The sequence below is a fragment of the Notolabrus celidotus genome, chromosome 23, assembly GCF_009762535.1.
Source record: "Notolabrus celidotus isolate fNotCel1 chromosome 23, fNotCel1.pri, whole genome shotgun sequence".
Classification (NCBI taxonomy): Eukaryota; Metazoa; Chordata; class Actinopteri; order Labriformes; family Labridae; genus Notolabrus; species Notolabrus celidotus.
Window position 1 is genome coordinate 18,255,221 of NC_048294.1, and position 11,916 is coordinate 18,267,136.

Consider the following 11,916-nt stretch of genomic DNA (forward strand, 5'->3'; position numbering starts at 1 on the left):
CCCTTCTAGACTGAAATACTAATGTGGGCTACAGTTAAACGAAAGTCTGTGACTTCTTTCGCTTAAAGAGGATGGGAATATCACAGAGGACAAAGGCAGACAACCTGCCCCTTAAAACTGTGATTATCAGCACTGTGCTGTGTGTACTGTGTGTTCTGATGTTACGGATTTATCAGGGTCAGTGACCTGGACATTCATTATTAGAAAAATGTTGGGTATTAACATAAAAGATCTGTTATGTGCTATTATGGACAGTGATGACTAGTAATGTGCTGTCTGTTACCTACTGTTGGGGACTTTTACTGATATAAGTGGCCGCATGTAAAAATTAATAACAACAAATTATAGGGATGTCTCGATCCCGATCTCAACTATCGGGCTTTTTTTAATTGATCGGAGATTGGCATTTCAGCCGATAATCTCATCCGATCATTTATGTCCGCTGTAACTGAACACAATTTTCAACTGAAGGCAACACAAGTGTAATTGAGCGTTCTGAGTTTGCTTAACCGTGTATACTTAATAAGAAAATACTAAATGTGACATTGATGTAGAACTCAAGCCATTATTTAAATTGTATTGTAGAACTCACATGTGCACCGCCAGACACATTACAGAAAAACATCTGCTATACGCCGAACATATGGTTCAAAAAGGCGAAAACATAAACCAACACAGGACAGTCTGTTAGATTAGCAACCTCGTGGCTAGTGGCAGCTGCCGTTCTCTATACCGGCATGCCACTCTGTAGCTAGTGGAATGCAGTCGGTCGTATTTCAATCTTGCTGTCACTCCCAATATTTGCGTTGTTCGTCTCACAGTCGTTGTGAATCATCATGAGTCTCGTGAGAGTTGCGTTCAGAGCAGCCTTGTATTTAAGCGAGCTGTAACGAAGCCAATGAACACAAATAGCTCTTGTGTAACTATTATCTAGGCTAACACAAGTATCGGATCGAGAGTCTGTATTGGCAAATATTCAAGATGAAAAAATCGGATTGGGATCGGGGGCCAAAAAAGCTGATCAGGACATTCTAAATAAATTATTATATTGCACAATACATCATGCTTTCATTCCTTTGAACTGAAGATTTATCATAAGCTGTAGCTTGGCTGGTATCAGTTCTATAGCTGACTTTTTTTGTCTATGAAAGTAAAGGTACAATTTTAATCTACTTTTTACAATATTTTAATTATGAAATGTGCTTCCGGTGTGCTTGTTGTTCATGTAACAGATGTTCGACCTATGCTCACCTCCAAAAATGTGTTGTTGCTGGCAGCAGTGCCATTACTGGTATGTCTGATGTACTGTTTAAACTGTTGCAGACTGTCCAGCACTGCCTGGCGTAGCAGCTCGCCTCCTTTGGCTGCTCCTCTGATGCAACCTTCACCTGGAATAGACCTCAGCTCCTCTACACAGGAACGCAACCTGGCCAGGTTACCACGAACCTGCTGAAATAACAGAGCAAAAAAGGATACAAATGAAAAATACTGTGGGTAGCAGAGAACAACAAAGTGAAGAGGTTTGAGAGAGAACCGAGAAATGGCAACAATAGCTCTTAAAGGCAATTTTCTGCCATCAATCTTACCACAAATGGCAGCAGACATTCCTGCTGCCTGCTGATGGCATACAGGCTGAGCAGTGGTATCCTACAGGGTCCATCCAGGTTACAAGCCAGGGACAGGAAATTATCCAGGGCATCACAGAGCATTGTACATGTCTCCAACCACCAGGGTGGCAATGCCTCTACAATCAGAACCCTGGCTGGTTGCCCGGGAAATAGGGTGGACCAGTTAACATTACTAGCGTTGGAGGGAACGGCTTGCCTCTTTCTGTTGTCCATGGACATCTAAAAACATCAAACACAAAATACCTCAGCATTCAATTACAAATGTTACAGACAAATGTGCATGTCAAAATTATAGACCGTACAAAACATGGATGTAGTCACAGTGACGTCACCCTTTGGTTTGGTTTTTTGAGGAATATTGAAAACTTGGAACGTTAATAATCTAAAGACCAATGAGTTCAAAAAATACTGACCCCTCAGACCAACTTTAATTTTCAAACCAGGCTTTAAAAATTTTCACTTTTGCTTTAAAAATGACTTTGAATGGGCGTGTACATGGCCTCCAGTGCTTTTGCAGCCAGCGTTAGCCCCAAGTGGACACTTGAGGAACTGCAACTCGGTCGAGGCAGATGTCTAACATGAGTCTGGTTCTGCTCGAGGTTTCTGCCTGTTAAATGAAGTTTGTCAGGCTTGGACCAGCTCTTAATTATCTATAGGCTTAGACTGCCGGGGGAACTGATTGGGATGCTGTCTTTCACCTCACTCGTCTGTCTGCCAATCACTTACTTTAATCTTCCTGTCCTGTTAAAGTGACTAACCATGGACCTTTCTGGAGTCCCTGAGCTCCCTTGTCTCGTAGTTTCCTCTTAATTGCTACCGTGGATGGCCCTCTGCTGTGGACGTGCCATAGCTGCCACGGATGTACAATTACTACTATCCGTCTAACCACTATCATCTCTCTCTCTCTCTATCCCTCTTTCCAATCCCATCATCGTATCAGCAGATGTCTGTCTAACATGACTCTGGTTCTGCTCAAGGTTTCTGCCTGTTAAAAATAAGTTTTTCCTCGCTGCTGTAACTAACTAAATACTGCAAGGTGCAAAGCTCATGGTGGATTAAGATGAGATAAGATCAAGTCCTGTCAGTAAGAGGGGACTGGACAGTATCCTCTCTTAATGTTGGGTCTTTATTAATAATCTAACATAGTGTACGGTCTAGACCTGCTGTTTGTAAAAGCATCTTGAGATAACATTTGTTGTGATTTGGCGCAATACAAATAAAGATTGATTGATTGATTAACACTTTGTTGGCTTCATTTTGTGAGACAGGATGTAGCCACCCCCTCACAACCCTATGTACATTTTTAAATACCGTAATAGGTACGCAAAAAAAGTTCTGTCATATCGGAAGACCATGTAAGGAAACTGAAAATAGCAAAAGAGCAGAGGATGGGCCATCGCCCTGTAAGGATCAGTGTGGTCCAACTTTCAGTACAGCAGTCATGATAAGCACAACTGTTAATAGATCATGAATAAATAATCTAGGTTATAAATTGCTCAGAGGCCTTTGCTGGCTTTGGAGAAGGAACATGTGGAAAAAATGAGTCTCTCAGTTGGTTTTGTGCAGTAATGGCTGAAGGATAAGTATTTCAAGGCTGGAAAGTTGAACTTTGATAATCCATTATGAGGCCAGGAAGTTCTAGAGGAACTACGCTGTAGGTAACACGCACAGCAGACAACATATTTGGCCATCCGAGGATGCAAATTCTCAAGTGGTCCAGTTCCCCGTAAGTCTGTTCAGCCAGAAGAATAAAGATTGTGAACCTGTCTTTCATGATGTACAGTTGTCTAAACTTCAAAGAGCATTGCAGAGAAGTGTTCAGCTCCCAGTAGTGTTCTGCTCTCAAAAACTCCTTCAAACTAAACACTCATTTACACAGTTATGATGCAAGGATTAGACTATCCCAGAAATGGAAGCAAAAATTATTCCTGTGGGAAAAATGGGTCACTACAGCAGCAGGAGTCTAAAAGAGGAGGTGAAAATAGGGCAGATGCAGAGCTCATGAGTCACTTAAGGAATTGTAATTGCTGCATATAGTAATTATTGTCTTCATTTTTACATGTGTTAATATCCCATCTATAGCTCAGTAAACAAGCTCATAACACAGTATGTCTCTCTTATTCTCCTCTATCCCTCTTTCCAACCCCAACTTCGTCGAGGCAGATGTCTGTCTAACAATGAGTCTGGTTCTGCTCGAGGTTTCTGCCTGTTAAAGGAAGTTGACCCTTGCCGCTGTAACTAGCTAAATACTGCGAGGTGCAAAACTCATGGTGGATTAAAATGAGATAAGACTGAAGGCTCATCTATACTTCTGCGTTGAATCAACGGTGTACCCTACGCCAGGGGTCCGCGTAGCTCCCGTACCTACGCTGAGGCATACGTACGTAGCTGACATGCACCTCCGCCAAAATGTAGCTCCCCGTAGAATCAATGTGGACCACAAGCCCTGTGATTGGTCCGCTCGGCGGCTTTGTCTATTCCGCATTCACAGCACTTCCGGGATCCCGGACATCGGCCGTGTATTTCCTCTCCTCCTCTCTATTCTTCATGCAATCATGTCTTTATGATAAACAGCAACATGTATCAGCTGTAGATTATCATAACAAGCTCTGAATCACTGTGGAAAAGTAAACAGAGATCGTAGCGGGATGCTGTGTAGGGGAGATGCTGAAGTATAAATCAGCCTAGAGTCCTGTCAGTAAGAGGGGACTGGATCTTATCCTGTCTTGATGTTGGGTCTTTGTAATTTAAAATAGAGTACGGTCTATACCTGCTATGTTTGTAAAAGTGGCATGAGATAATGTTTGTTCTGATCGTGCGCTATACAAATAAAGATTGTATGATTGAGTGATATAGTTTATATGATCCTTATGTTGTTGGAGAGTGCATCTTAAATGCTTGACATTTTTCACAAGGCCTGACTGTGTGGATGCCAATTGGTGAGAGTCAGGCATTTGATTTGGGATGCAATAAGGGATGTGGGCACTTGTGAAAAGGGAAAAAAACCCTTACACCATCATACTGTCTGAAACCCTTTACTTTTTGTCTGGTCACGAGGCACATAAATAATAAAGCTCCCATCTAAGCCCTTATTTAGCAGCCTCTGACACACGTCAGTTCAATTTCTCTTTCATTTCCACACCTCAGAAGAAGAGTGACGGCTGAAACAGCACAGCAATTCAGTGAAATAGGTAATGCAACAAATTGCTCTACAATTTTGACGAGACCATGATGGGGCTTTGGGGGCTTTTCATTTTATTACTGATATTGCCTTCTAAATAAGGAAGTATACAAATTTATACATTTACATATAATGAACTTAAATACTAAATAAATCAAGCATTTGGTCAAAGTATCAATTTTAATAACGAAATGAGACAACTTAGGTTTGCTAAAAAGACAATAATTATTGATTGATTGAGATTTGTTGAATGAAACTACCCTGAAGTACATTAATAATGATGTTTAATCTAATTCCTGAACATGACTATCTTTGTATTTTCAGCCTTACAACAGGGAAGCTTCTCTTCACTGGAGTGGAAATAGCAGAGACACAAACAGAGCAGCCTGCATCTGAGGTTTGGCAGCCAAAACTGTAAGGAGTTAACAAGGATTCTTTTATTAACATTTTATTTTTCTTCCTTCAGTGATGAATCAGTTTTGAAGACGATATGACATTTAAATTTTCTGTTGTAATGTTGCCATAAATCTGCAACCGGGTCTGCCTTACATCAGCTGTCTGTCATCAGGATGAACTTGTATACACAGAAACTAGACCGCTGATTACAGCTTTCAAAAAGACTGAGGCATCAAAAGCATCCCATCAAGCTGAAGTCATGATACATCCTATAAAAAGTGCATAAAGGCCTGTACTTCTCCTATCAGAGGAAAAGCCATCGACAGAACTAATCCCTTCAATCAAAAGCTGAGGTCTGAATAGTCTTTATCATTAGAGCTCTTATGGTGCGTTCACACCAAACGTGAACAATCGCGCCAGACGCGTGAATATGGATGCGCGAATGATTCGTGTTAACTCGCGCCATCCGCGCGAATGACTTGCTCCATTCGCGCGTCAAAATCGCGTGTAAACGGGTGCCAAGACGCAAATATAGTCAGGTCACCTCCAACACCTCAACAATATTGCCCAATCAAAGTACACTATGTTAACAGCTAAAATAAAAAAAACTCTACATTACAATGAATCATACAGTATGTATAGTATATGTAAGACAGGGTTGCCAACTCTCATGCCCCTGAAGTGTGGCACAGGTTTTCACCGTCAGTCTCACTCTCTCACTCTGCCCTCACTCTTTTAAGGTGGCTTGATTGTTACACGACGTTAACTAGTTCAGAGCATAGACTGTATAAAATATGGACGTAGTATCCGTGACGTCAACCATCTGTTCCTGAGAGCTGTTTTGAAGCAAATCGACGGCAGCAGCCTTATTGGTAATGCGGAACTCAACTAGGCAGAGTGTGACGTAGTGTGAGCCTCTTAGCCAATGGCTGTGTGTTCCCGACCGGGAGTCACGTCAGTCATGTCCTTATTTGGGCAAAACTCGTAATCTTAATATCTTCTGAACCATCACGTTAGAAAAAAATTCACCCCCCGTACAGTGTGTGCCATTAGAGAGATTAGCTTTGTAGGGTCAAGCCGTTTTTTGAACCAGGCTGTAAACATGTTTATTAATGCTGCAAAGATCGTCTTTTTTACATTCATATCTATGTGGTTTCCGGTGTTTCTGCAGCCAGCCTCAAGCAGATTTTTGATGTATTGCAGTTTATAGCACTTCCGCATTGGCTTCATCATTTGAGACCGGAGTTTGCCGCTTGGTTCAGAGTAACGTGAACGAAAATACTGCACATTAAAATTTCTGATAGCTGCCAAATTGTGGTCATACAATACCGGCACAGTGAATTTGCGTAAGTGTAGCTACTGTAGTAAAATGGGAACGTTGCTAAGCATCCCTTATTTTAGCTTAACCCTTTCCTGACTGATTTGGACCCCTGACTGCCACAGGTTTGGGACTTTAGTATAACACCCCAAAAAGTGTTTATTGTTTTAAGTATGAAATAAACTAGTTCCTTTTTTTCCTTTTTTTTTTTTTTTACCTCAGATTCATATTGAACTACTTAGTTTTAAAAAGACCTCATGAAAAATAACATCAAATTTGACTAGAATGTAAGCTTCTTTCAGGGATTTCAATACATTTTTTGTTACTAATATCAATCATTTTGTGTTTTCAAAAGTTAAAAAGAGCAGAATTGGAAGTGGAAGGGTCTTAAACAATCTAAGTAGTTGAAGTAGTGAAAAAAGTAAAAGTAGTGGAAAAAGAAGAAAAAGTGGAAAATGTAGAAGGAGTGTATAAAGTAGAAGGAGTGGAAGAAGTGGAAGGAGTGGAAAAAGTTGGAGTGGAAGAAGTGGAAGGAGTGGAAAAAGTGGAAGGAGTGGAAAAAGTAGAAGGAGTGGAAAATGTAGAAGGAGTGGAAAAAGTAGAAATGGAAGAGGTAGAAGTTTCAGCAGTGTGTGTGTGTGTGTGTGTGTGTGTGTGTGTGTGTGTGTGTGTGTCAGTCAGCACTGATGAGGTCATCTGAATAACCTGTGTCTCCAACTGTCATTAGCTGTTGCCATGGTGATGGGACCAGCTGTGTAACTGCTGTGTGACAGTTGATTTATAATGGGATTCATTGGGAAAAGTAAGGTCTACATATGTCCACACTGTGCGATTACTGTAATAGCAACCTTTCTAGTTATATTATAATGTCCTGCTCATGGAGTGAGACATGATTCAGTCAATACAAAGCAATAAAATATCAGTTTAGTATTAACTTGTGTGTTTTCTTACACTTTTGAGAGGAGGAGTTCACAATGATCAGCCAAATGAGAGAAGAGGGAGAGTGCCGTGAGGAGGAGAGATGGTTGGTTGGTTGGTTGGTTGGTTGGTTGGTTGGTGAGGGAGGGAGGAAAAAGAAATATTATAGTTCTATAATGATACAGAGTGTGGTAGATAAACATGTGGAAGAAAGTAAAAGACATGTTAGGACAGTCTGTGTCTATGTGTTTTTAAAAAGTAAAAATAAAAACAGTTAATCATGCACGTAACAGTGTTTACAGCAGGTTATCATTTGCCCAATTCTGAACTGAGTACAGAACCTTTTCTTACATTTCCAAGTCTACAGTGATGATGTAGCGTTGATCACAGAAGGTGGGGGCCGGGGGACACAGAGAGAGAGATGATCAGACTTATTTCAGAAACATATCAGAGGTCAATTCAACATTAACTGTTCTTCTACTTTAAAATTTCAGAAAAACAAAATATGTTTAAAAAGCATGATTTGGTTTAATAAGACACATTCAATTACTACTACATTTTCTCAATGTATACTATGCAATTCTGCTAATGGCTTGAGACCTGATTCAGTAAATAAGAAGAAAGTAAATGTCAGTTTAACAAAATGTTCTTACTCTTTGTTGGTTGATGAGCCCACGATTATCAGCCAAATGTGAGAGGTGGGAGAGAGCCGTGAGGAATGATTAGAGGGAGAGGGAGAGAAAACATTTTAGTTCTGTGACAATACATAGTTTCATACAGTACATTATATAAATGGAAATTCACAAAATAAAACATATTCTTCCTCAGCTATTGTGTTTTCATCACCCTTTAATTTATTAACTTTCTACCCTGCTAACAGAGAACAGGACGCGTCACAGTGGCGGGAATACACATCCAATAAGATGGCGTCTTACTGCTGTGTGGTGGTTCTTATCTGTCAAGTCTATGGTCAGGATGTTGAAACGGTCATATAGCTGGATGTACTAAGCACACACGAAGTGGCAGTCTTTATTCTTAACATGCTCTGCTCTAAACTGTAGTGTCAGACATATGACTGAAGACCGAGGTCCTCTTATGTTTAGATAAAGACCGTTACTGCCTATGTCAGTTTAGCGACTGTTAGCGCGAGCCGCTAGCTAACAAGCAAGCTAACAAAGTCTTTAAAGCTGGTATTAAACATTTTCAACCTTCCTTTCACCTGGGCTTGAGTTATTAGTTTCTAAACAACATTGGAGGGTAATTTTAAAACATCAAATGTGAAGCTGAGACGTTGATAGTTTGTGTTGAGAGGGAGAGACTTCTCTCATGAGACTTATCGAGGTAGAGAACGGAATGAACGTGCTGAAGCAGAGCTGTCAATCAAACCGTCGTGAGGCGTTCAGGGACAGTCAGACAGTTGATCTCCGCTCTTTTTAACCTTAGAATCACGTTTCGTCTCAGTGAGGTGCAAGAGATTCAGACAGGTGAAAGTTTTCAATTAAGAAAACTTTTTATTTAGACTTTAGACTTTTTAAAACTTCCATGATGTCTTTGGAATAAGTTAGTAGCTAAACTGTAACTGGACTGAAGATGATTGAAAATGCCAGTACGTTTTTTTGCTTACTTGATTTGAAAAATTACTTGGAAAAAAAAGTAAAAGAAAATGCCTTTGAAGTAGAAACAAGTAAAGTGTGAGCATAGATGTTCTCACGGAGCAGTAATTTATATTTTGATATTATTATTGTGTATAATTATGAATGTGAAATGTTGCTCAGTTATCCTAAATAGTAAGCTAATATGACAATACCCACTGCTGCCGAAATACAAAAGTAAAAGCATCATCTCTCATTGGCCTCCAGAAAAGTGTGTGTGTGTGTGTGTGTGTGTGTGTGTGTGTGTGTGTGTGTGTGTGTGTGTGTGTGAGAGTGAGAGAGAGAGAGAGAGAGAGAGAGAGAGAGAGAGAGAGAGAGAGAGAGAGAGCAGGGCTTTTGTGAAGTGCTGTAGTTAGAGGATTCTAGTGAACCCTGGGTAGAAAATGAGAGCTGAGTGATGCATGATGACAGAATTTTTTCATGTCTTTCTGGCACTCTCACAGACCATGTTACTTTGTTAAGGTGTGTTAGGTTGCCATGAAGACATGTGAAACATGCACATCTGCTTATAGGAGATAAGATGACATTTGAGTGGTGGATGTGTGCATATGTGTGTTTACGTTAGTGAAATAATCTAGCTCCTGCCAACACTCTGTACCTGGCAAAATCATCTGATGATCATTTTAAGCCCAACAGAAACCTGACTTTAAAGCACAGCCTCATTAAAGTGTGGTTCAGTGTGTGTGAGAGAGAGATGTTCCTGGACGATCCAGGATTAATGTTTCTAGTTGCGTAGGGAATGAGGTTTTCCAGAACAGCTACTTTTTTCAACAAATTGGATTCTTAAAGAGACTGGCAATACTCCACTGTATCATCGTTCATTCCTTAAACTGTTCATCACTTCTGCACTTTCCGCTACTCACAGTTTTTCTCTATCTTTTGGTTATTTTGTCATAAATTTTAAATACAAATGCCCTGAAAGCTTAGAGTTTGTACTTGAAGCTCTTATTTTATCTTTATATATTTTGAATATGTATATATATATATATATATATATATATACATATATATATATATATATATATATATATATACATATATAACATACAGTATGTATCTATGTCAATGCAAGAATCTTCCACTGTGATTGATGTTGAGCTTTCAGTCTCAAATGTGAAAGCCTGTAAAAAGGGATTAAGTCCACCACTATGATTGGATCTTTGTCAGTCTTATGCCCAGACACAAAGTTACATATATGCTCCCAAATTTAGTTCTGAAAAAAATACACACTTCTAGGTCAGCAAGGGCTTTGCAAAAGTGAACTAATCCGCAGTGCCTTTTGATTTACTCAGGGAGTTTCAAGGAAAGCTGGCCAAGTAATTCTAGTACTTCTTTTACACACCAGTTGATTTTTTCAGTCCAGTGTGCTTCTTTGCAGAGAACTGTTGCTCAGTGTGTGATTGAGATTAAACTAATGTCAAGTCGGTTGTGTTAAGTTGTTTGCTGCCTTGAGAAATTTTAGTTTAATTCCCTGAGATCGGAACAAGACCATGAAATTGGAAAATCCTGTCATTACGTCCCAGCAGTTTCAGTTGAAGAGGGTCAGACGGAGGCAGAAAGAAACTTAATTTAGATAAGCTGACAGTGAAACTGCATCAAATATCCATATCTTTGTACAACTCTATTTCTGTCCAAAACTCACGTCATTACTGAAGTAATTTTCTTATCAGTTCTTGGTCAAAGATTGTGTTCCACTGAGGCATCAAAGTGGAGAACATACTGACTGCCTGTTAGTGTAAGCAACTTTGGGCTCAGCTGTTTTATGAAAGAGCTCTTGTCATAAAGGACCTTTTGATGAGACCTCTGCCCACATCTCTCCTGAGTGGTACCAAAGCTACAACCACAGGCCTGGTCCAACTCCTCTTATTATTAATATTCTAAACAGTGTTGGTGTGGTGAATACTACTGTAAGAACTACTGCAAATAAAAATGAAAATAATGATAATATATATTTTTTATTATTATCATTATTAGTAGTAGTTGTATTAACAACAACAAGAACATTGTTTGTAATATTAATAATAAGGGGGTTGGATCAGGCCTGTGGTTGTAGCTTTGGTATTATAATAATACAAAAAATAAATGAATGATTAAATAAATAATAATAACAATAATAATAATATACTATTTTTTTTTATCAATATATAATAATGTAACAGTAATGATAATAATAATAACAACATCAACAACAACAACAATAATAATGATAATAATAATAATAAAAATGACAAAGACAACAATAATAATGTTTAAATAATAATTTAATATTATTCCTATTCTTATTTTTATTCTTAGAAAATTTTAAAGGTGTTATTGCTTAGAAGTACGAACTGGTATAAACAACACTGTTTTCCTATCCACGAGGCCCATTTCAAAGCTAATCCTATCCTATTGTTAAAAAGGATCTGCTTGAGCAAGGCTGAAAATTATTAGAATTGTTGCTCTTGGAAGTTTGAGAGTGTGTTTGGATTAAGCAACAGTATGCCTTAATAATCTGGGTGTTTCTGTTAATCTGGGTGGGAAAATGACTTCATTTTAATCTTAATCAGTGTGTGTATTTTTTCATACTACGTGTCTTTTGTCGTACACGTGAGGCAAGCTTTGTACGTCAGAGCACAAAACCGAAGCTATTTACTGTGGCTTTTGTGTTTACTGCAGAACAGAGCATAACAGAAGTGGACATACATGGCTAAGAGGGTGCATGACTATAATGGTCACTTACCTTGATGGGGTATGTTACGGTAAAAGGATGGGTGCAGACCCTTAATGACTTAATGGCCTATGGGAGTTCTGCTTTCTATGACATGGACCATGTTTCCCTCA

At 39.2% G+C, this 11,916-nt stretch overlaps 1 protein-coding gene across 2 annotated transcripts in view; it reads right to left on the reverse strand.

The window, feature by feature from the left end:
- Nucleotides 1-8,406, reverse strand: part of m1ap (meiosis 1 associated protein) — a 61,314-nt gene extending 52,908 nt beyond the window's left edge. The window contains exons 1-4 of one of the 2 annotated variants that reach the window (XM_034676431.1): nt 8,095-8,406; nt 7,793-7,802; nt 1,587-1,847; nt 1,252-1,449 (exon numbers count right to left, since the gene is read on the reverse strand). In XM_034676431.1, the coding sequence (XP_034532322.1) occupies nt 1,252-1,449; nt 1,587-1,847 (459 nt within the window). In that variant the 5' untranslated portion in view covers nt 7,793-7,802; nt 8,095-8,406. The remainder of the gene's footprint in view (nt 1-1,251; nt 1,450-1,586; nt 1,848-7,792; nt 7,803-8,094) is intronic. The other variant, XM_034676432.1, reaches the window with a different exon arrangement.
- Between the last annotated feature and the right edge of the window lie 3,510 nt (nt 8,407-11,916).